Source organism: Pan troglodytes, chromosome 18, assembly GCF_028858775.2.
Source record: "Pan troglodytes isolate AG18354 chromosome 18, NHGRI_mPanTro3-v2.0_pri, whole genome shotgun sequence".
NCBI lineage: Eukaryota > Metazoa > Chordata > Mammalia > Primates > Hominidae > Pan > Pan troglodytes.
In genome coordinates this window covers 32,645,726-32,671,383 of record NC_072416.2, presented here as the reverse complement: position 1 = coordinate 32,671,383, position 25,658 = coordinate 32,645,726, and the positions used below count along the sequence as shown (strand labels likewise).

The following is a 25,658-nucleotide window of genomic DNA, read 5'->3' as shown; positions in this document are numbered from 1 at the left end:
GGGAGGCTGAGGCAGGAGAATCGCTTGAACCAGGGAGGTGGAGGTTGCAGTGAGCCAAGATCGCGCCACTGCACTCAAGCTTAGGCAATAGAGCAAGACTCCATCTCAAAAAATGAATAAATAAATAAATAAAATCTGGGTTTCAGGCCAGGTGTGGTGGTGCACTCCTGCAATCCCAGCACTTTGGGAGGCTGAGATGGGCAGACAGCTTGAGCTCAGGAATTCCAGACTAGCCTGGGCAACGTGGCGAAACCCCATGTCTACAAATAATACAAAAAAATTAGCTGGGTGTAGTGGAGTGTGCCTGTAATCCCAGCAACGTGGGAGGCTGAAGTGATAGGATTGCTTGAGCCTGGGAGGTTGATGTTACAGTGAGCTGAGATCGCCCTCCTACACTCCAACCTGGGCAACAGAGCCAGACCTTGTCTTAAAAAAATTTTAAAAAAATAAATAAATAAATGAATAAATAAAATTCTGGGTTTCTGGCATTTCAAAAAAAAAAAAAAAAAAGGAAAGGTCAGGGCACATGGCTGCTACAGTCCTCTATTAAGCAATGTGCCACAGCAGGGGTCCCTGACCCCTGGGCCATGGACATGTACTGGTCTGTGGCCTGTTAGGAACTGGGCCACAGAGCAGGAGGTGAATGGTGGGTAACAATTGAAGCTTCGTCTGTATTTCTGGCTGCTCCCCATTGCTTGCATTGCTGCCTGAGCTCTGCCTCCTGTCAGATCAGCAGCATCATTAGATTCTTACAGGAGCATGAACCCTGTTGTGAATTGCACACACGAGGGATCCAGGTTGAATATTCCTTATGAGAATCTAATTCCTGATGATTTGTGGTGGAACAGTTTCATCCCAAGACCATTACCATCCTGCGCCCCATCCCTTGCTGCCTGTGGAAAAATTGTCTTCCACAAAGCCGGTCCCTGGTGCCAAAAATGTTGGGGACTGCTGTGCTTTAGAATCTGCCATGAATCTGCAGCCTCTATTATATAGCTCCCTATAGACTTTGCTTCCTACCGTCTTACGTTCTGCCTTATAGGCATTTGAGTTTGCAACCCTTGTTTTTGTTAGTATGCTACGCTGGTGACATTGACCAAATTGACCACGCATTAATTATAAGCTTAGTTGGTGATGACCTCAACGGAATAACGTGACATAAGTATTGTGACAATACTTCTTGCATGTATCTGCAGGTGGAATTGTAAACCTGGTGGTCCGAGATGGTCTAATTCGATCTTCCTATGTATCTCCTTATATTCATAGTGGTAACATTTGTGGTGGTGATTCAGCATTTCAATGCCTCTTCTCATGGCAACAACAAACGTTTTCCTTCTGAACCAACATTAACCTAGATGTTACTGCGGATCAAAATTAGACTCTACATTTTCAACCACAGAATTACTGGGCAGTAAAAATTTTTCTTAATATTGATTGCCTACATAGGTTGTGTAATTAGCATATGTTTACAGTTCTATGATTTCTGCGTGGCTGCTACAGAGCTGGAGGGGGTAAAGCAACAGTGTTTTCTCAGTTGTGCGAGCAGCATTACATTATAATAAATAGGTAATATTAAACTGGGCTGATGAGAGTTGCAAAAGACTACTTTAATGTTCATATGGAACCAAAAAAGAGCGCGCATTGCCAAGACAATCCTAAGCCCAATGAACAAAGCTGGAGCCATCATGCTACCTGACTTCAAACTATACTACAAGGCTACAGTAACCAGAACAGCATGGTACTGGTACCAAAACAGACATATAGACCAATGGAACAGAACAGAGCCTTCAGAAATAATACCACACATCTACAACCATCTGATCTTTGACAAACCTGACAAAAACAAGAAATGTGGAAAGGATTCCCTATTTAATAAATAGTGCTGGGAAAACTGGCTAGCCCTATGTAGAAAGCTGAAACTGGATCCCCTCTTTACACCTTATAGAAAAATTAATTCAAGATGGATTAAAGACTTAAATGTTAGACCTAAAGCCGTAAAAACCCTAGAAGAAAACCTAGGCAATACCATTCAGGACATAGGGATGGGCAAGGACTTCATGTCTAAAACACCAAAAGCAATGGCAACAGAAGCCAAAACTGACAAATGGGATCTAATTAAACTAAAGAGCTTCTGCACAGCAAAAGAAACTAGGATCAGTGTGAACAGGCAACCTAGAGAATGGGAGAAAATTTTTGCCATCTACTTATCTGACAAAAGGCTAATATCCAGAATCTACAAAGAACACCAACAAATTTACAAGAAAAAAACAAACCCCATCAAAAAGTGGGCAAAGGATATGAACAGACACTTCTCAAAAGGAGACATTTATGCAGCCAACAGACACATGAAAAAATGCTCATCATCACTGGCCATCAGAGAAATGCAAATCAAAACCGCAATGAGATATCATCTCACACCAGTTAGAATGGCGATCATTAAAAAGTCAGGAAACAACAGGTGCTGGAGAGGATGTGGAGAAATAGGAACACTTTTACACTGTTGGTGGGACTGTAAACTGGTTCAACCATTGTGGAAGACAGTGTGGCGATTCCTCAGGGATCTAGAACTAGAATATGATTTGACCTAGCCATCCCATTACTGGATACATACCCAAAGGATTATAAATCATGCTGCTATAAAGACACATGCACACATATGTTTATCGCGGCACTATTCACGATAGCGAAGACTTGGAACCAACACAAATGTCCATCAATGATAGACTGGATTAAGAAAATGTGGCACAGATACACCATGGAGTACTATGCAGCCATAAAAAAGGATGAGTTCATGTCCTTTGTAGAGACATGGATGAAGCTGGAAACGATCACTCTCAGCAAACTATCACAAGGACAAAAAACCAAACACTGCATGTTCTCACTCACAGATGGGAACTGAACAATGAGAACACTTGGACACAGGAAGGGGAACATCACACACTGGGGCCTCTTGTGTGGTGGGGGAGGGGGAAGGGATAGCAGTAGGAGATACACCTAATGTAAATGACCAGTTAATGGGTGCAGTACATCAACATGGCACATGTTTACATATGTAACAAACCTGCACATTGTGCACATGTACCCTATAACTTAAAGTATAATTTAAAAAAATAAGTAAATAAATAAATTAAAAAAGAAACAATTGCTGGCTTTGCAATTCTCTTTCCTCCAAAATCGCCAAGGCCTCAATTTACTCATTGCTGAAAAAGGACGACTCTGTATATTTTTAAATGAAGAGTGTTGTTTTTACCTAAATCAATCTGGCCTGGTATATGACAACATAAAAAAACTCAAGGATAGAGTCCAAAAACTTGCCAACCAAGCAAATAATTATGCTGAACCCCCTTGGGCACTCTCTTAATTGGATGTCCTGGGTCCTCCCAATTCTTAGTCCTTTAACACCTGTTTTTCTCCTTCTCTTATTCGGACCGTGTGTCTTCTGTTTAGTTTCTCAATTCATACAAAACCATATGATTCTATATGACAATAATTCTATATGACCAATAATTCAATAATTCTATATCACCAATAATTCTATATGACAAATGCTCCTTCTAACAACCCCACAGTATCAGCCCTTACCCCAAAATCTTTCTTCAGTTGAATCTCTCCCACTGTAGGTTCCCGTGCCGCCCCAATCCCGCTCGAAGCAGCCCTGAGAAACATCGCCCATTATCTCTCCATATCACCCCCAAAAATTTTCGCCACCCCAACACTTTACCACTATTTTGTTTTATTTTTCTTATTAACATAAGAAGACAGGAATGTCAGGCCTCTGAGTCCAAGCTAAGCCATCATATCCCAGTGACCTGCACGTATACATCCAGATGGCCTGAAGCAACTGAAGATCCACAGAAGTGAAAACAGCCTTAACTGAAGACATTCCACCATTGTCATTTGTTTCTGCCCCATCCTAACTGATCAATGTATTTTGTAATCTGCCCCACTCTTAAGAAGGTTTTTATAACCTCCCCCACCCTTAAGAAGTTTCTTTGTAATTCTCCTCACCCTTGAGAATGTACTTTATGAGAGCCACCTCCTGCCCCCAAAACACTGCTCTTAACTCCACCGCCTATCCCCAAATCTATAAGAACCAGTGATAATCACACCACCCTTTGCTGACTCCTTTTTCGGACTCAGCCCGCCTGCACCCAGGTGAAATAAACAGCCATGTTGCTCACACAAAGCATGTTTGGTGGTCTCTTCACACAGACACGTGAGACAGGAGTTCGAGACCAGCCTGGCCAATCTGGTGAAACTCTGTCTCTACTAAAAATACAAAAATTAGCTGGGCATGGTGGCGGGCACCTGTAATCCCAGCTACTCGGGAAGCTGAGGCACAAAAATTGCTTGAACCCAGGAGGCAGAGTTTGCAGTGAGCCAAGATCACACTGTCAGGCCTCTGAGCCCAAGCCAAGCTATTGCATCCCCTGTGACTTGCACGTATACATCCAGATGGCCTGAAGTAACTGAAGATCCACACAAGAAGTAAAAATAGCCTTAACTGATGACATTCCACCATTGTGATTTGTTTCTGCCCCACCCTAACTGTTCAATGTACTTTGTAATCTCCCCCACCCTTAAAAAGGTACTTTGTAATCTCCCCAACACTTAAGAAGGTTCTTTGTAATTCTCCCCACCCTTGAGAACGTACTTTGTGAGATCCACCCCTGCCCGCAAAACATGGTTCTTCACCCCCTATCCCAAAACCTGTAAGAACAAATGATAATCTACCACCCTTTGCTGACTCTCTTTTCGGACTCAGCCCGCCTGCACCCAGGTGAAATAAACTGCCATGTTGCTCACACAAAGCCTGTTTGGTGGTCTCTTCACACGGACGCACATGAAACACACGACTGCACTTCAGGCTGGGTGACAGAGCTAGATTCCATCTCAAAAAAAATAAAAAGGAGTCACCTCCCCCGAGAGGCCTCTGGACCACCCCATCTGAGCAGGCCACTCTTCCTTCTCTATCTTACCATCTTGTTTCTGTCCCAGTAGTTAGGGCTCGGGACCAGCCTGGACAACATAATGAGACCCAGTCTCTACTAAAACTCAAGAAAATTAGCCAGACGTGGTTGCATGTGCCTGTAGTCCCAGCACTTTGGGAGGCCAAGGTGGGTGGATCACCTGAGGTCAGGAGGTCGAGACCAGTCTGGCCAACATGGTGAAGTCTCATCCCTACTAAAAATACAAAAATTAGCCAGGCATGGTGGCACATACCTGTAGTCCCAGCTACTTGGGAGGCTGAGGCAGGAGAATGGATTGAACCCAGGAGGCAGAGGTTGCAGTGAGCCGAGATCGCACCATTGCACTCCAGCCTGGGCAACAGAACAAGACTCCATCAAAAAAAAGAAAAAAGAAAAGAAAAGAAAGAAGAAAAGAAAATTAGGCAGGTGTGGTTGCATGCACCTGTAGTCCCAGCACTTTGGGAGGCCAAGGCAGGAGGATCAATCAAGGCTAGGAGTTTGAGACTGCAGAAGGAAACCCTGTCTCTAAAAACAAGGTCCAGCTAAAATCAGGGTCCAGCTCCACCACAAGCGCAGCTCCAGGGGCTGTTGAGTTTTGCCTCTACCATTCCAAGTAGTCTCTGCTCCAGACCAAGTCCCACCATCTGGCAGTCATGTCAGTCCAACCACAGTCATATCAGGGCGCTTCCAGGTTCTTTCATTGAGTGCCCCTTGAGGAGGCTGGAGGAGAGGCCAATGACATTTGCACTTGAGACTCCAGAGTCTAGATTTATAACCACTATGTTACGGCTGCCAGTGTGGCTGCAAGGACACTTCTTTCATTCATTCGTTTACAATAGATGTAGCATCTGCTGTGTGCCAGATGCCATTCTAGGTTCTAGGGAAACAAGGCAAAGCCCCTGTTTTCCAAGGCATCCACATTCTAGGAAAGACTGCTACCAGCCTGGCGTGGTGGCTCATGCCTGTAACCCCAGTACTTTGGGAGGCTGAGGTGGGCGGATCACTTGATGTCAGGAGTTCAAGACCAGCCAACATAGTGAAACCCCGTTTCTACTAAAAGTACAAAAATCAGCTGGGCATGGTGGCACGTGCCTGTAGTCCCAGCTACTCAGGAAGCTAAGGCAGGAGAATCGCTTGAACCTGGGAGGCAGAGGTTGTGGTGAGCCGAGATCATGCTACTGCACTCCAGCCTGGGCAACAGAGTGAGACTCCATCAAAAAATAATAATAATAATAAAATAAAGACTGCTACTAAACAATAAAATAACCAAACCAGATAGATGACTTCAGGTGGTGGTAAGAGCTTTGAAACAATAAGCAAGGTAACTAACTGGTCAGAGGAAGGGAGATGGGTGCATTCCCTCAGATAGACCGCCCCAGAGGTCTGCCTCTCTGACATGACATTTGAGCAGAGACCCAACAGGAAAAGGAAGAGACTGCTCTATGGCCAGGCACGGTGGCTCACACCTGTAATCCCAGCACTTTGGGAGGCCCAGGCGGGCGGATCACGAGGTCAGGAGATCGAGACCATCCTGGCTAAGACGGTGAAACCCTGTCTCTACTAAAAATACAAAAAAATTAGCCGGGCGTGGTGGCGGATGCCTGTAGCCCCAGCTACTCGGGAGGCTGAGGCAGGAGAATGGCATGAACCTGGGAGACGGAGCTTGCAGTGAGCCGAGATCGCGCCACTGCACTTCAGCCTGGGCGACAGAGTGAGACTCCATCTCAAAGAAAAAAAAAAAAAGAACCAAGAGGAGTCCAGGCGAAGAGAACAGCAGATGCAAAGGCCCTGTGGCAGAAACAATCTTGGTATACTGGAAGAATGGGAAGGAAGCCAGTGCAGCTGGAGCAGGATAGGTTAAGAGAGGATCAAGGTGATGAGGGCCTGGAAAGGGGGGCTGGGGTCGAATCACCAGATCCTGTTGGTTGCAATGGAAGAGCCTGGAGTTTATACTCAGAGCAGTGAGAAGCCACTGGAAAGTTGTTTTTTTTTTGTTTTTCTGTTTTTGAGACAGAGTCTAGCTCTGTCACCCAGGCAGACTGCAGTTGTGCAATCTCGGCTCACTGTAACCTCTGCCTCCCAGGTTCAAGCGATTCTCCTGCCTCAGGCTCCCCAGTAGCTGGGATTACAGGCACATGCCACCACACCCATCTAATTTTTTTTTTCTTTTTTTTTTTTTTGAGACAGAGTCTCTGTCACCCAGGCTGGAGTGCAGTGGCGCAATCTCAGCTCACTGCAACCTCCACCTCCCTGGTTCAAGCGATTCTCCTGCCTCGGCCTCCCGAGTAGCTGGGACTACAGGTGCATGCCACCATACCTGGTTAATTTTTTGTGTTTTTAGTAGAGACAGGATTTCACCATGTTAGCCAGGATGGTCTCGATTTCCTGACCTCGTGATCTGCCCACCACGGCCTCCCAAAGTGCTGGGATTACAGGCACGAGCCGCCGTGCCTGCCAGCCACCGGAAAGTTTTATGTAAGCAGGGGAGTGATCTGTTTTATCATTTAGAAGGATACACACCTCTTCTTCTTTTTTGAGAGACAGGGTCTAGTTCTGTCACCCAGGCTGGAGCCCAGTGGCACAATCATAGCTTACTGTAACCTCAAACTCCTGGGCTCAAGTGATCCTCCTGCCTCAGCATCCCAAAGTGCTGGATTACAGGCATGAGTCACCATGCCTGGTCACACTTCTCATTCTTTAAACCAGACCTCATTTGTCCACCTCCCCCATCCCCCGCCCCACCCCACGGACTGTCCTATAATGCCCATACAACAGGTCACTGTTTAGAAAGTGCTACAAAGTTACACAGTCCCTTCTGAGCCTCCCACCAATGTTGGTGGGTACAAGGTCAAAAAAAAAAATCTCATCTATCTAAGGGGCATAGGAGACTTTTTAGTTAGAGGGCCCAATTATAGTCCTCCTGAAAAGATGCCAAAAGTCCCCTTAAACACTTAGCAAAGATTCAAGAAAGATGAATCTCACATTCTTTGTATGGGAAATGAGGAACTTGACATCTTCAATATAATGGATTCCACTAAAATAAGATGACGATCAATAGGAACCAACTAAAAAAATACTTGACTAGCTGTTATTGAAAGGCTGAAATTCAGCTGACATAGGCAGTATTAATATTGAGCTAGAAAATAATTTGCATTGAATTCAGCCCAACTTTTGTTTTCTGATTTGGGTCTCTTCTAAATTTTTTTTTTCTTCTGGACATTGGGAACAATCCAATTTGAAGGCCTCAATGCCCAAATCTACACTCTTGTTTTATTCTATGTCCTTGGTTTCTTTTTTTTTTTTTTTTGAGATGGAGTCTCATTCTGTCGCCCAGGCTGGAGTGCAGTGGCGTGATCTTGACTCGATGCAAGATCCGCCTCCCGGGTTCATGCCATTCTCCTGCTGCAGCCTCCCGAGTAATTGGGACTACAGATGCCCGCCCCCAGGCCCGGCTAATTTTTTTGTATTTTTAGTAGAGACGGGGTTTCTCCGTGTTATCCAGGATGGTCTCGATCTCCTGACCTCGTGATCCACCTGCCTCAGCATCTCAAAGTGCTGGGATTACAGGCGTTAGCCACCGTGCCCGGCCCACACCTAGGTGATTTTTAAAGTTCTTCTAGTAGAGAAAGGGTCTCACTATGTCGGGTCACCGTGTTTGATGTCAGTTTTCCCTGCCAGAATCTACAATCTCCTTGATCACCATTATATCCCAACGTAGAGCTCAGTACCTGGTACAAAGCACATTTGATCAATATTTGCTGAATAAAGAAATAAAAATGAAGAGGCACTCCAGCCTGGGCAACACAGTGAGATGGTCTCAAAAAAACAAAAACAAAAAAAAACGACTGGAAAGGAGATGAGGGTACTTGTGAAGCCATATTATATGACACGCTCTGTGCTAGGACTTTTATATACCTTGTCTCATCTCTTCATCTCATACAATCCTTACAAGTATCTCAAAAGTGGGGAAATACCCATATAACTGAAGACGAAGGCAGTTCAGAAGTTCACTGATTTGCCCTAAGGTTCCTCAATTTGCAAACGTCAGGCCAATGATCCAACCCCAGGTATGTTTGGCAGTGAAGGACCAGTTGAGTCATAGCTGCAAGTAACCACCCTGCAGTGGTCCCTATCTTGGCCGTTAGCTTACATTGACATTTAACACTCAAATTTACTCAGTAACACCAGCTATCATGTTTTCCACTAAAACTCCACAGCATTCTGGCAACTTTTCTATTTTAGTGCAATAAAGTAAATTCTTAGCATCCCTTTGACATATAAATATTTCTACAAATAGTAATTCTCTAGCCATTCATTTGGAGTATTTAAAACTCAACATTCATAGCACATTTTATGTGACAAAGAACTTATGTTCAGAACACAAAAATAAGTCTTACGTCTTCATTAAAAACGGGTGAAGAATTTGAACAAACATTTGCAAACTAAAATACAAATGAAATACACTCAACATCATTAACCATCAAGAAAATAAAATTATGAGATAATCACTAATAATCACTACATATGCACCACAGTGATTAAAATTTTTTTAAGTTAAGCCACGTGACCCAACAAGGTGCATTCACTCAAGAGAAACGCAAATATATGTCCACTCAAAGATTTGCACATGAATGTTTAGAGCAGGTTTATACTGAATAGCGCAATGTGAAAAAACCCCAAAATCTAGCAAAGGATGAAGGGAGAAATAAACTGTGGTATATACATACAATAGAACACTACTCAATAATAAAAAGGATTATATTCCTGATACATGCAATATGGGTGAACCTTAAAAATATCATGCTGAGCAAGAGAAGCCAAACACAAGAGAACATGTTGTTATGATTTCACGTACATGAAACTTTAGTAAAGACAAGCCTAATCCATAGTGACAGAAAGCAAATCAGTAACTGCTGACAGGGGCAAATGAGGAGATGATCCCAAGGGAACCTTCTGGGGTAAGACGCTGTTCTGTATCTCGATCGTATTGGTGGTCACACAAGTGAAGACATGTTAGAACTCATCAAACCATACACTTAGAATGTGTAATATAAACCTCAATAAAGCAAAATTAAAAAAAAACACCTTTAATTTTCTCTTACAAAAAAAAAAAGGAAAACCACTTAACTTTAATTTTCTCCAACAACTGATTCTGGTACACAGTATACCTTAATGCCTGCATCCATGGCCTCACGTCATGCTGTTTACATGAACGTAAAGCTTCGCCGAAGAGTGGAATAAGACAGTCCTGCCAGAGAAAAACCAAAATTACTCAACGTAAAACAGGCTGTTGATATGTTTGCAGATATATAGCAAGTCTTAAGTCCAAGACTGCAATATAGTTTGGCTACTTCAGATTGATTGCAGTAGTTTTATCTATTACACTATACCCTTACATCATTTATCTTCTACTCACAAGAGGCAAGCACACAGTAAGAGAAAGCCTTTTGTTTTGAAGGGAAATCTTCTTCAGAATATTAAGTCTCATTTATCAATATACTTAATAAAGCACATTACAAAAAAAAAGTCACAGCACATTTACTATAAAGCAGACTGCAGAAAAACATTACAACTAATGCTTTATTATGAAGTTCTCGAAGATCACCATTCATTCAGAAGCCCCCATCTCTGGTCGAACTTTACCCCATTTAGGATGAAGAGGAGAGATCTTTGTTTGCAGCAAATCTAAAATTTATGTAATCCGCCTAAAGGAACTGTCTTTACATACACCACCTCCCACCCCAAAAATAGAAGAAAAAACTGAGCAATTTGCCATCCTTGCGATTATCTCAGGTTCTTCCATCTGCCCCATGTACTTCCCAAATGAAAGACTGCCTGAAAACAGCATGTTAGATTTCTGGATTTACCAGCTTGCCCAACTACAAATCCTACTCCAAAAAACTCAAAAAATAAGGTCTTTGTTCTACAGTAATGACCATTAATAGTCATAAGAGTGTGCTTGTAAAACTATACAGACCTCTGTTGAAAGTCTGTTAGAAACTGTGTTCTCCAAAGCAGATGAGCAATACAGCTGCAAGGTACTTAGAACTGGCAAAGACTGTGAAACTGTTAAAGTAGAAAGTCTCAGAGGTCCAATAGCGATGCGGGATGTTTGCTTCAAGTACTTTACCACATTTCTGAAACAAAATATTTACTGTCAATTAATAAAAATTACAATTCATAACCACTCAAAGAATAAAGCAATTGGTAAGATGCTATCAAACTGACATCCAAAGTTAGGGGGCAGTAAGAGGAGCAGCCTGCTCTATAATAAAATGATATTAGCAAGTCAAGACATTTGCTTTTGGGGATTTTTACATTTTATTTCATTTCAACCTCAGTTTTTGTTGGCAAGCAGCATTCATATATCATATGACTTCTACAACTAAAATGAAGCTATTAGCACTAGTATTTAGTAATCTAGTAACTCTCCTTCCAGCCCTCTTCACCCCATGTATGTTTATCACATGATATACACAATGTACATTTACCTCCGTAAGAGTAAACTTACTCAGTTATAGACTGCCACTTCTGATCTTGTTCTATCGGGTTTAAAGCAGTCGCCAAACAAACAGAACTTCTTAACAATGGAACTTCAATGGATTTCTGAGGTTCCCTTGGATCTGGACTTAACATGTTATGAAGCAGTTTTTTCATGTCTACAGAAGTTAAATGAAATGTCATTAAGTTAATGTGCTTTTATTATAAATTTTGATTTATGTTTGGCATTATTAAAAACTAATCACCAATGAACAGCTCCTTTAATATTTCAGGCAGTTAAACACTATAAGCATTACTGAGAGCTATATAAAAATCATACTTCATACAAAATTACTGTACCTCAGACCCCTAAAAAGCAGTTGCCTTCAAAGGCTCAAAAATCAGTAAGTCGAGGTCAGGCGTGGTGGCTCATGCCTGTAATCCCAGCACTTTGGGAGGCCAAGGTGGGTGGATCACGAAGTCAGGAGTTCAAGACCAGCCTGGCCACGATGATGAAACCCCGTCTCTACTAAAAATACAAAAAATTAGCTGGGCACGGTGGCAGACACCTGTAATCCCAGCTACTCAGGAGGCTGAGGCAGGAGAATCGCTTGAACTCAGAGGGCGGAGGTTGCAGTGAGCCGAAATCGCGCCACTGCACTCCAGCCTGGGCAACAGAGTGAGACTCTGTCTCAACAAAAAAGAAAGTCAGTAAGTCAATCTACTATTTAAGGGGACAAATCTAGACCTGCATTAGCAAATCTTGCTCAATCCAGAATACTCATTAAACTTTTTAATAACATTTTATAAAGTGTTCCATTTGTGATAAAGAACTTAATTAATGAGCCACATCAAGATGAAAATCAAGAAAAATATTTAGCTGAAACACTACTTTGTCCTTTATCAAACAAAATGGCTAGATAAATCTCAAAGTATTAAGGTGGTCATTTTTTTTATTTGACTTAATTTTAAGTGCTTTTCATTTCCCCAATCAAACATAAATAGGGCAGCCCTAAATTTGTTGCTTCACATGGGATTCTGCCCCCCCAAAAATGTAAAATAACTTCCAGATTTTCCAGTAAAATATACTAAGCCAAACATTTTGAGCAACTTGTCCACTAAAATAACTTTAAAACTATTTTCTCAAATACCTACCTATTTTCTCTTTTGATCCTCCAGCAAGTAGACTGATATTTTCTCCTGGTAACTGATAATTTCCAGGACTGATAATTTCTCCGAGTAATTCTAATTGCTCGGTACATTCAACAAATTTTCCAGACTCAAAGCTGCTTAATGATCTGTAATTAAAATATTGGTTAGTTTGTATTCCTATGCAGCCTGTGGAACCATTAAAAAAAACAAACAAAAACAGAACAAATCCTAGGAAGACAGCAAAGTACACAGCATTTTTCTGACAAAATTCCTTCCACGAGGATGCCATTATTTTGGTTTTTATGTTGAAGATGTGACTACCACTTAATTAGTACTCAAATTGGAGTGGCAAACCAGAAAGTCACAGCTACAGACTTTCGGTGGAGCTGACTCGCCCCTGTGTCTCCTTCCTGTTTTCATGTGTTGCAGCCTGTTCTCTTCAGAGCCTAACACACTGACAGTAGACCTCTGCAGGACAACTTTGACATCCAGTTCTCTCCAAGCTGCCAGTGAGCTCCCTGTGCAGCCTCACTCCTCACCTACAGCATGAGCCCTTGCAGCTCTCCCAGCATCACAATCTTGTATCTCAGTCCTGGCTTCTTTCACTGCTGGCATCCGTCCGTCTCTCCCTTTTTCACCTACTTTTCTTTTTTCAAAGAATTCTTCTCTTTCATCTGCTTATATGAAAAATAATGACACCTCTGAAATTCTTTCCTGTAGTCCTGCAGCATCAATGCCAGGAAGACAGGCCTCATCCTTCCAGCTTCTATGCTGCTCCTTTCAGATCCCTTACCCTGTCCCCATTTTCATGACACGGGCTCTCCAGCCAGGAAGAAGACACTGTTTCTCACTCTCTCTCTTTTCCATCTTTGCCTGTCCCTCTCGCTGTGTAACTTCCCTTATAACTCAGCCTGAGGCCAGTGCTAGAAAGGCACATCACCTGACTTATTCTGTGCCTGATTCTACCTAGATCAGTGCAACCACTGGCTTCTCAGGGGGACCCTTGAGTACTGGGCACTGATGAACTGCTGCCAACACAGTCATCATTTCTGCCATTAAAAGGTCCTAAGCTCTCTCCAGTGGCAGGTTCCCCAAGTCCCCACTATGCTCTATAATGCCCTATGCTTTCAGCTAATGACTCAGTCCTCAGAAAAACAAACAAATAAACAAGAAACACAGGCTTTAATTTCCTCTACCCCTACCCCCAATCCACCATACACTGCTGAAATTCTGTCTATACCAACTTTGACTGCTTTCCTTGGGGCAGAGAAAAGGTGAGGGCCAGTTAATCTATCAATGTTCTTTCTCCTGTTTCTTCAACCTCTGCTTTCTAGTGGCTCCTTCCCCTTGGCCAAAAGAACATAATCTCTCCAACATTTAAAATAAACATCTCATATTTCCCTCCAGCAACAGCTTCCTATCCTCGACTTCAAGAAAAACTCACTGACCAAATAACTTACCTCAAGCTTTTCATTTTCAAATGTCTCTACCACTCAATAGTATTCAATCTAGCTTCTTCTGTCTCTCTACAAAACTCTTTTGCCTTATAATCCCTAGAGCATCTGACAAGGCTGACTACTCCCATCTGGATGTCCTATATCTAGGACACTTACCTTCTCAATGTCCCTGTATTTTTTTGAATGGCTTCCTCTTCTATCCTTTCACAAAATTGCTAAACTAGGATTCTGACCCAGGCCTCCCTACCTCTTCACTCACTATTCTCCAGAGGCTTCTCTCTGGTTTGGTTGCTTACAAAGGCTCTAGAGTATAGAGACTGAAAAGGAAAGAGGGCCTTTTCTGTGTACTAATCATCTGCAAATCTCTCAAGCTTAGACTTTCTCCTTAGTTCAAAATCCAATTCTTAACAGCTTACCCAACAATCTCGTCTGCACATTTCATTAGAAATCTTAAAACATGGCTTGTTCTCTGTGTGCTCCTACTCCAGTTAATAGCATTGTTTCTCTTCCCTCTACCATTGCCCCCACAAATTAATGGTCTCCATGCTTCCATACTTGCCCCCCACCTCCAGTCTCTTCACCATAGCAGAATGAACCACCAAGTCAGATCACAACACATCTCTGTTCAAATCCCACCTGAAATTTTCAGTCTTACTAGAATAACAGCCAAAGTTCTTTTCTCAGTTCCCAGCTACTTCTCTGCCCTTATAACCTACTGTTTAAGGCGCTCCTAAACACACAGGCCTCCCAGCTATTTCCAGAACACTCCAAGCCCATCATTCTCACATCAGGTCTAGGCCCAAAGGGCATCCCGATGGGCATGTCTTAACCTTGTGTCTTCCCTCCAAAGAAGGTCAGCTTTACCTAACTGCTTTCCTTATGGCACAGAAAAGGTGAGTGAGGTCCAATTAATCCTTCTATCAATAATCTTTATCTAATCTTTGCTTTAAAAGGTTGGAATAGCGCCCACATCTGATCATGTACAAAAAGTGGGAGATAGCGCCCACATCTGATCATGTACAAAACAAAGTAAGTTTATGGCTTCTCCAAAATAAGCACAAGCATACAGAGTTTATCCTTCAAAACAGGGGTATTTGGACACTTTTAAATTAAAATTACAGATTGGAAGGGATCTAGTACACTACACCTGGGACAAATACTTTTTTGTGAAGTCAATAAAGCCGTTGCGTGCAACATAGCATCTCTATGCAATGCAGCAACTCCTCGTCTATCGCTACAGTAAGAAAACAGCCACAGGTCAGGTGTTGTGGCTCACACCTGTAATCCTAGCACTTTGGGAGGCTAAGGTGGGCAGATCACTTGAGCCCAGGAGTTTGAAACCAGCCTGGGCAACACAGCGGGACCCCATCTCTACTAAAATTACAAAAATTAGCTGGGCATGGAGGCGCACACTTGTAATCCCAGCTACTCGGGAGGCTGAGGCAGGAGAATCGCTTGAACCTGGGAGGCAGAGGTTGCAGTGACCCGAGATCATACCAATGCACTCCAGCCTAGATGACAAAGTTAAGACTCTCTCTCTCAAAACAAAACAAAACACCAGCCACACACAAAACACAGGAATGAGAGTACCTGTGTTCCAAGAAAACTTTCTTGAGTCGGAGTCTCTCGTTCTGTTGCCCAGGCTGGAGTGCAATGGGGCGATCTCAGCTCACTGCAACCTCTACCTCCAGGGTTCAAGCAATTCTCCCTGCCTCAGTCTCCCAAGTAGCTGAGATTACAGGTGCCCATCACCACGCCCTGCTAACTTTTGTATTTTTTTGGTAGAGATAGGGTTTCACCATGTTGGCCAGGCTGGTCTTGAACTCCTGAGCTTGGGTGATCTGCCTGTCTCAGTCTCCCGAGGGATTACAGGCGTGAACCACTGCGCCCAGCCCAACGAGAACTTTCTTTACAAAAACAGGCACTAGTGTTGCGATGGTTGTACACTTCTGTGAATATAGTAAAAATCAGTGAAGTATACACTTAAAATAACAGACAAAAAACAGGTGCTGGGCTGTATTTGGCCCACAGACCATAGTTTGCTGATCTCTGGTCTAAACAGAGCCCTTTGTATGTGCCTTTTGTGGAAGTAGACTGTATTTCCTCAATTTTCCATATACTGCAAATGGCAAGGTGCCCTGTTCAATAAGGAAACAAAGGCACACCCTGCCACCCTACACCTTTTCCATCCATCTTTTTCCTTTACACTGCCAAGACACTCCATTCCACCTGACTGCCCCATCCCCACCCACTTTCTCCTTATTTCTAGAGTACAGGACATAAACATCTTTGAATCTGTAAATAATGTGAATAATTTTCCTCAAAAATCAAGCTTTCATGTTTGAAAAAGAGTTTATTGTGACTTCAAACATAAGCTGTAACTGGTAATAAGCGAAGCAGCTATGGAATTATACAAGGCAATCCAATCAAACAACACGGAGCACATTGAAGCGCAAACATCAAATTTTACCTTCTTCCTCCTAAAAACTTTATTCCCTAATTACATCCATTTCTTTCTTTCTTTGTTTCTTTCTTTTTTTTTTCTTTTGAGACAGAGTCTAGTTCTGTAGCCCAGGCTGGAGTGCGGTGGTGTGATCTCAGCTCACTGCAACTTCCACTTCCTGGGTTCAAGCAATTCTCCTACCTCAGCCTCCAAAGTAGCTAGGATTACAGGTGTGCACCACCACCCCTGGCTAATTTTTCTATTTTTAGTAGAGGCGAGCTTTCACCATGTTGGCCAGGCTGGTCTCAAACTCCTGACCACAAGTGATCAGCCTGACTTGGCCTCCCAGAGTGCTGGGTTTACAGGTGTCAGCAACCGTGCCCAGCCTACACCTATTATTTTCTATTAAAAATAATGTTTTTCAACTCTGTGTGGTCCAATAGGAAGAAGAAATACACAAACCATAAACAATAAATACAAATCAAGAGCAGGGCCACGTCGAATTACTTAAAAAAAAAACACACACGGGCTGGGCGCAGTGGCTCATGCCTGTAATTCCAGCACTTTGGGAGGCTGAGGCGGGTGGATCACCTGAGGTCAGGAGTTTGAGACCAGCCTGACCAACATGGTGAAACCAAGTCTCTACTAAAAATACAAAAATTAGCCCGTCGTAGTGGCAGGTGTCTGTAATCTTAGCTACTCGGGAGGCTGAGGCAGGAGAATTGCTGGAACCCGGGAGGCAGAGGTGCCAGTGAGCCGAGATTGCACCACTGCACTCCAGCCCAGTTGACAACAGCATGACTCTGTCTCCAAAAAAAAAAAAAAAAAAAAAAAAAAAAAAAAAAAAAAGCCCCCCCCCCCCCCAATCACCAAAAGAAAGACTACAGGTTGAGTATCCCTTATTCAAAATGCTTGGGACCAGAAGTGTTTCAGACTTTGTATATGTTTGGATTTGAGAATACTTGCATACATATGTGGGGGATGGACCAAAGTCTAAAGACGAAATTCACTTATGTTTCATAGACACCTTCTATTCATAGCCTGAGGGTCATTTAATGCAATATTTTAAATAATTTTGTGCATACAACAGTTTGGACTCATCACATGAGGTCGGGTGTGGGATTTTCCACTTGGGGCATCATACTGGTGCTCAAAAAGTTTCAAATTTTGGAGCATTTTAGATTTAGGATTTTCAGATTAGGGATGCTCACCAGTAAGTGTTATGAAAATATTCCAAACTCCGGCTGGGCATGGTGCTGCCCACCTGTAATCCCAGCATTTTGGGAGGCCAAGGCAGGTGGATCACCTGAGGTCAGGAGTTCACAACCAGCCTGGCTAACATGGTGAAAACCCATCTCTACTAAATACAAAAAAATTAGCCAGGCGTGGTGGCGCATGCCCGTAATCTGAGCTACTTGGGAGGCTGAAACAGGAGAATCGCTTGTACCCGGGAGGCGGAGGTTGCAGTGAGCCAAGATCGCGCCATTGCACTCCAGCCTGGGCAACAAGAGTAAAACACTATCTCCAAAAAAAAAAAAAGTATTCCAAAATCCAAAATCGAAAACACTTCCAGTCCCAAGTATTTCAGATAAGGAATATTCAACCTGTATGAATGTTCCTAGCGAAAAAGAGACAGCCAAAATATAAGACCATGTATAAGAACTAACTTCAGTAGACAGAAAGAAAAAAGTACCAGGGGAAGAAGAAAGAGACCGCATTTTAAAACAACTATACAAATTTGAGCTGTAAGAAACACTGACATTTTCTGTAAGCATGCTAGAGCAAATAGGAGAAATTCATAAGACATTTTCTAGAAAATAAAACTAATATAAAAAAACTTACCAAGATTTGTCAAGGAAAAAGAAGAAAAGTTAAATATGATGGCAAGAAAACATTCCTACCAATTTTATTTATCCAGGCATGTCTTAAATATGGCTGTTACATACAGTGATTCTGCAGACATGTTGACATGACAGTGAAATACATAAATATGTAATGAGAAAAGGCTTAACTGTGGATAAAACAAAGTCATTACAATTAAAGACTCACCCCTATTAGTGAGTTTTTGGCATTTCCAATTGTAGTCAGGGCACTGAGGTCAAATTTAACTACAAATTTTGCATTGTCTACATTGAACACATGATTCTTAAAAGCCTCATGTTTTATTTCAGAACAGGCCTCAGGAAGTTGCAGACTGTGCAGGAGGTTGTTTAGGGCACAAGTCATTTCTCCCAATATTAACTTATAGGCAGTCTCCAAAACAGGAATATTCTTCAAGCTGAGCATTGCTTGATAAACAGCACGGGCTACAGCAACAACCTGAAAAACAAAAAATTCAAGGAAGTGATAAATGGAAAATAAATCTTCTAAAATTATATGGAAAATAAATCACTATCTGTATTAGTGCTGATGATACAAATAAATTTAAGATCGATCAATTCACTGTCCGTAGCACTTAATAATTTAATTTTTTAAAAGCCAATCAGAAAACTGACACAGATCAGTATGCTATTTCAAATCTATTAAGTTTTATCACAAATAAAGAGTACTATAAATGAAAACTGTCAATAGGAAATTTCCAAAATGGCCGTTTTTTTTTTTTTTTTTTTAATAATCAACATCAAAAGACGTATGCAAACAGCAGTTTAAGACTGGGTTTCTTAAATCTACCAGGAAAGTCTGTGGTGGATTTGACTAGGGGGTGGTTGAAAAGCCAGTCATTTTTGTTTACCAAATACAGTACTTCTTAATTTATAACTTTATAAATGTGTCGACTTGTTTTACCCTTATGAAAATTTAATAAATTTAATAACAGCAAAAGATGCATAGTTTGAAAAGAGTATCTGGCACACCATTCATGAAAGTATTCAGTATGATTATCAAGAAATATAAATTTAAAAGAACAAATACAATCACTATATTCTAAATCAAACATTTCACATTTCACTCAATTTCACTTATATAGCCTGGTAAGCAACATTAGGTCCAACTCTTCAGTGACTCAAATTGTCAAAATTCATTATCAGTGTATTACTTACCTCTTTTTCTTTATGATAACGCAAGAATAGTAGTTTAGATGATGGTATAAACAGTTTTTCTACAAATGATGATGGCAGTTTCGTATTTATCTGTTCAACAATCTAAAAGAATAAATTTTTTTTAAAATGAGCTTCTCAAATTACAAAAAGACATGGAGAAACCTTAAAGGCACACTGGTAACTGAAAGAAGCCAATTGAAAAGCCTACATACTATATGACTCCAACTACATGGCATTCTGGAAAAGGCAAAACGATGGAGACAGTAAAAAGATCAGGGGTTGCCATGGGCTTAAGATGGGGGGAGGGAAGAGTGGGGAGAGGGAACGAGGAAGGAGTGGGTAGAACATAAAAGATTTTTAGGGAAGTGAAACTATCCTGTATGATACTGGTAATAGGGGAAACATGTCATTACACATGTTAAAGTCCATAGAATACATAACACAAAGTAAACTATAAAATTAGTTAATAATAATATATCAATATTCACTCCTTTGTAATAAATGTACCACACTAACACAATATGTTAATGAGGGGGAAACTGTTGGGATGAAGAAGGCACATGGGAACTCATTGTTTTCTGCTCAATTTTCTGTATATCTAAAAAATAAAGTCTTTTAATTTAGAAAAATATATCTAAGCTATATTTTAAGGCCTTAATACTGTGACATTAAAGTGTTTAGACACCTAAATAGGACACACGTATTTTACAGTTATCATGGGCATTTTTTCACATTAGCAAAGAGAGGTGTAATTCCGCATGCTCAGCAGAATGTCATCTAGAATTTGCTTTAAAATAATCCAGTTGGAGATGAAAGGATAGCAAAGAGGCCTAGATGAAACCAGATGGGCCATTTGTTTCTAATTATAGAAGCTGCGTGTTAAATATGTACAAATTTATTATACTATGCTCCCTATTTTTATGTGCTTCAGAATGTCCATAATAAAAGTGGGGGGAGGATATTTATGGTTAAGAAATTAAAGGAGGCCGGCCGGGTGCGGTGGCTCACACCTGTAATCCCAGCACTTTGGGAGGCCAAGGCAGGCAGATCACGAGGTCAGGAGATCGAGACCATCCTGGCTAACATGGTGAAACCCCGTCTCTACTAAAAATACAATTGTGCCACTGCACTCCAGCCTGGGCAAAAGAGCGAGACTCCGTCTCAAAAAAAAAAAAGAAAAAAAAAAAAATTAAAGGAGGCCAGGCATGATTGCTCACACCTGTAATCCCAGCACTTTGGGAGGGCAAGGCAGGAGGATCACTTGAGACCAAGAATTTAAGGCCAGCCTAGACAATGTAGCGAGACCCCTTCTCTCCAAAAAATATAAAGGTTAGCCAGGCATGGTGGCATGCATCTGTAGTCCCAGATAGTCGGGAGGCTGAGTGGGAGAATCACTTGAGCCCAGGAGTTTGAGGCTGCAGTGAGCTCTGATTGTACCGCTGCACTCCAGCCAGGGGAATACAGCAAGATCCTGTGACCAAAAAAAAAAAGAAAAGAAAAAAAGAAAGAATCTGGTGCGAAGAGCAATGTTTCCTCAGAAAAAACGAGTAAAGCTACACTAAGACTAGCTATCAACCACTAAAAATAGAGGCCGGGCGGAGTGGCTCATGCCTATAATCCCAGTACTTTGGGAGGCCAAGGCAGGTGGATTGCTTGAGCCCAAGAATTCAAGACCAGCCTGGGCAACATGGCAAAACTCCATCTCTACAAAATAATATAAAAAATTAGCCAGGTGTGGTGGTGCACGCCTGTAGTCCTAGCTACCTGGGGGGCTGAGGTGGGAGAATCACCTGAACCCAAGAGGTCAAGGCTACAGTGAGCCAAAATCATGCCACTGCACTTCATCCTGTGCAACGGAGTGAGACCCTGTCTCAAAAAAAAATTGCATTAAAAATAAAAGTAAATAGACACTAAAATGAAAGCATAGATTATAAGACTGATGAATGTACTCTAAAAAAATTATATAATAAAGCAAAGCCCTTATTTTTTTTTCTTTTTTGGAGACAGGGCCTTTTTTGTCACCTTGGCTGGGTGCAGTGGCACAATCAGAGCTCACTTCAACCTCAAGTTCCTGGGCTTAATTGATCCTCCTCCCTCAGCCTCCCGAGTAGCTAGGACTGCAGGTGCACACCACTACACCAAGCTAATTTTTGACTTTTTGTACAGATGGGGTCTCACTACATTGCCCAAGCTGTGCCAGAATTCCTGGATGCAAGCAATCCTTCTGCTTTGGCCTCCCAAAGTGCTGGGATTGCAAGCATGAGCCACCATACCCAGACAAAGCCCTTCATTTCTTACATATCCATTTAAGGGCCTGAATAAACCAACACATTAAAAAGGAAAAGAATAATTCACATACCAGCGTGAGTAAATTCAAGACTGAGATGATATAATCGGTACCACAAGTCTGGCAATTCTCCAGTTGGTCTAATCCATATGTAACGACCATGTCACAATGTATAGTCATGCTAGGATCCAAGCTGCCGAGCAGAACACCAACACACTCATTAGCAGCTGTCAACACAGCCTCAGAAAAAAACACCTGGTTTGCAGCCGTCACACATCTCATTACTCTGTACAGAACCTGTAAATGGGGAAAACCAGCAGCTTTTTAAAAAAATTTACGTGCTTCCACAAAGCAAGAAAATACTTTTTATTTAATGCAATTTCAACTGAAAATTAACTGCTTGCCTTGCCAGCAGTCTCTTAATATTCTAGTTCTCAGTAGCTGAATAATAATGATGCCTTTACTACAATATGTAAACATGATCTTGGCTAAAAAATCCTAAAGTGCTACTATGACAGGAAATGGAATCTGCCATCCTCTATTTCCCATATACCCAACTTCGTTTCTCCCAATGTCACTAAATGGCTGAAGCTCAGAATCTTTATCATGAAATACACCACGACAGTAATGGTATTGACAGCATGGGAATAGCCTGCCCACACATACTACAAGCTAGCTCTTGGGCTTTTGGGAGTCAATCTTTCAAAACTGAACATACAAGTCACTTTAAGCTTATTAAAGTTTCTATCTACTGATGGTCTCTTTTGAAAGATAAGCACTCTCATGCTTACCACATAATATCTTCAAAAATCATATTATTTCCAATACACACACAAACAAAATCCCCCACTTCACTATAATGGCCAATTGTGTACTAAATTTCTAATAAAATAGGGGAGAAAACAGAGCAAATGTTAAAAAATATTTCTATAATATTTAACAACCAATACATACAGGATTTTATTTAGTCTACCCATAGTTTTCATTAAAAGTATCCTTGGAGGTTGGGCATAGTGACTGACATCGATCATCCTAGCACTTTGAGAGGATTAGCTGGAAGGTTCTCTTGAGTCCAGGAGTTTGAGACCAGCCATGTCAACATAACAACACCTCATCTCTACCAAATTTGTTTTTAAATTAGTTAGGCGTGGTGGCTCACACCAGTAGTCCCACCAACTACTTGAGAGGCTGAGGTGGGAGGATCACTTAAGCCTGGGAGGTCAAGGCTGCAGTGAGCCAAGATCGTGCCACTGCACTCCAGCCTGGGCAACAGAGACCATGTCTCAAAAAAAAAAAAAAAAAAAAAAAAGAGAGTGTGGGGGGAGAGGGCGGAGGGGGAAGCATTCTTGGCCATGCATGCACAGTGGCTCATGTCTATAATCCCAACACTTTGGGAGGCTGAGGTGGGAAGACTGCTTGAGGCCAAAAGTTCAAGACCAGCCTGGGAAACACTGAGACCCCATCTCTACAAAAATAAAAAATTAGCAGGAGCTATGCTGGGAGGATCACTTGAGCCCAAGAGATAGAGGCTGCACTGAGTCGTGATGGCACCACCCCACTTTAAAAAGAAAAAAAAAAAAAAAAGCTGGGTATGGGGACACCCGCTTGTAGGGCTGAGTGAGGTGGGAAGTTCACCTGGGCCCAAGAGTTCAAGACTACAGTGAGCTATGATTGCACTACTACACTCCAGCCTGGGTGACAGAGTGAGGTTCCAGCTCCAAAAATAAATAAAAAAAATAAAAACCCCACCATTCTACCATTCTCAAAGGCCTAAAAGATCCTCATAAATCAATATACACCTATCCTATAAATTATGTCCCTTTTATTTTATGTCTGAATTAACGGCTTTTTATTTCAACTCTGTACAGTCTTCAAACAACCACCTTTTAGACATTAAAAATGAAGCAAAGATATTAAACCATTTTGAAACCATATTGGTTTAAAATACCGATATGCTGGTTTCATTTATCTTTAAGTTCTGACATTTCTGCTCAAGTACACAACTTACTATATAATCAATATCCTATTTTATTTAGCAACATGTTCAGCAAAAGTATATGCTCCTAAAAGCGAGTTTTATCCTAACGGTAAAATTTTCATCAGTTAGATTAAATTTTTTATGACTGTATCACACATGCTTCTTTCTCCTTATTCAAAGCAGAGTACAATGCCTGGGGTTCATTTCTTGTGTCTTTTCCACTGAACCCTCATTGGATGTGCTATATACAGTGCAGCTAATGTCTGAGGCTGCTGAAGTGTGGCAATCTAGCTACCTCATTTTTAATTTGTTTATGTTCTTTGATATCAGGCTATCAAAGAATATAAAGACACACAAGTTTTCATATGAGTTCCATCTTATGCTCAGAGAAGATTACTTTCTGAGGCTTCTCCTATAGTGTGCTATTCGTAATATGTTGAAAAACTAAAAGGAAACCCAATAATTTAAAAGTAAAATTATAAGAAATATTATTTAAAAATGAAAGGATAAGATTTAAAAATTCAGAGTGGCCTTTTGTCACGGGAGGGTAGGGGAGTTGGATGAAAGGAGGATGAGATATAACAGGATTCCCTGCTTTTCTGGTTATTTAAGAAAGCAGTCAGACAATATATACATATATACATACATACATACATGCTAAACAAATGAAGGATTAATAACAGTTCACCTGGTAAAGAGAAGCATTTACAATGTAAAACAATTTTATTTTTGAATGACACTTCAAATGCCCAAAAGCACTTACATCTGTTACGTATGCCTCAGTAATTGGAGGGCCCGAATTGGGCTGAGGCGTTCCCCAATGCTCCTCAGCACAGTACTAAATACCCGGAGAAGCGCAGCCAGCTTTGGTAATGACACTGATGGAGGAGGGACGTCTTCATCCACTGATTCCCCAGAGGCCACATGGCTGAGGTCCTAGATGTGAATTCACAGCATTCTTAATAAGTAGTACATTGTTTAAAAAAAAAAAAGAAAAACTCTAAAATATTTCAATCAATTCATTTTAGAATAGATTTTTAGGCTTTTAGAAAGAGAACTGTGGCCCATGAGAATATTCATGACTCTGAATATAAAAATGGGTTTTACCTAATTATTTCAAAAAGCCAACATTAAACCCAATAGACAACAAATTAAGGAAATAATCTCTTAAATCAACTCAGAAGGCTGTTGGGGAAAAATAAATTGTAGCACATATGCTCTAGTTACATGTAGGTATAAATGAAGACGGAAGCTTTTGCCACTCCTGAATTAGTTTTTGGCTAAAAATCTCATTCTAGCTATTCTTTGAGCCACTCAGCTCAACAGTAAGTCCTCCAAACCAAGAGCATGCACATGAAGAGCAAAGGGAGATTACAAGACCTGGTCTACAGATGTGTAACTGAAGAAGTACGATATATGAAAAGGACAAGATTCGCAAAAACTAGGATACTAGAACCAATGTATACATCTACCTAAAATTAAGCACCAAAATAACAGAAGAGAATGAGATCTTAAGGATAACAAGGGGAAGCATCTCTACAAACTAGAATGTGTGGCTTATGAGAGGTAGATCAGCTTTAAACGTGGGCTGTGAAAAAAGACATTCTAGGTGTGGGGGCAAAGAAAAAACAACGCAGAAGCAAAACATTTCCTTGCTTTTCTAGGAAAGAGTAAACACATCAGTACAGCTAAAGGTACTGAATTCCTGTTGACTACAAGCAGCAAAGATGAAAAAAACAAGATGAGGCCAAAATCTTTATGGGAGCCTTGACTGGTTGATCTGAATAGGGGAGAAACACAAAGAGATTCAGATAAGAGATGGCACAGAGTTAAGCCATGACAGTGGGGCCAGA

At 41.4% G+C, this 25,658-nt stretch overlaps 2 protein-coding genes across 18 annotated transcripts in view; both read right to left on the bottom strand.

Annotated features, from left to right (window-relative positions):
- The window catches only part of LOC112205845 (nuclear pore complex-interacting protein family member B8-like), a 44,531-nt gene extending 31,793 nt beyond the window's left edge, over positions 1 to 12,738 (bottom strand). For 5 of the 15 annotated variants that reach the window (XM_054669149.2, XM_054669153.2, XM_063796936.1 and 2 more), the window contains exon 1: positions 10,139 to 10,218. Coding sequence is in view for 2 of the 15 variants with exons in the window: in XM_054669142.2 (XP_054525117.1) it covers positions 10,948 to 11,107; positions 11,482 to 11,627 (306 nt within the window). In the remaining 13 variants the exon portion in view is untranslated. Of the gene's footprint in view, positions 1 to 10,098; positions 10,219 to 10,947; positions 11,108 to 11,481; positions 11,630 to 12,605 lie in introns of those variants that run through there. The other 10 variants (XM_054669146.2, XM_054669152.2, XM_054669154.2 and 7 more) reach the window with 6 other exon arrangements.
- Positions 12,609 to 25,658, bottom strand: part of LOC453981 (putative L-type amino acid transporter 1-like protein MLAS) — a 48,272-nt gene continuing 35,222 nt past the window's right edge. The window contains exons 8-12 of one of the 3 annotated variants that reach the window (XM_063796941.1): positions 24,569 to 24,741; positions 21,900 to 22,124; positions 19,541 to 19,642; positions 18,552 to 18,821; positions 12,609 to 12,748 (exon numbers count right to left, since the gene is read on the bottom strand). In XM_063796941.1, the coding sequence (XP_063653011.1) occupies positions 24,574 to 24,741 (168 nt within the window). In that variant the 3' untranslated portion in view covers positions 12,609 to 12,748; positions 18,552 to 18,821; positions 19,541 to 19,642; positions 21,900 to 22,124; positions 24,569 to 24,573. Of the gene's footprint in view, positions 12,749 to 18,551; positions 18,822 to 19,540; positions 19,643 to 21,899; positions 22,125 to 24,568; positions 24,742 to 25,658 lie in introns of those variants that run through there. The other 2 variants (XM_063796942.1, XM_054669169.2) reach the window with 2 other exon arrangements.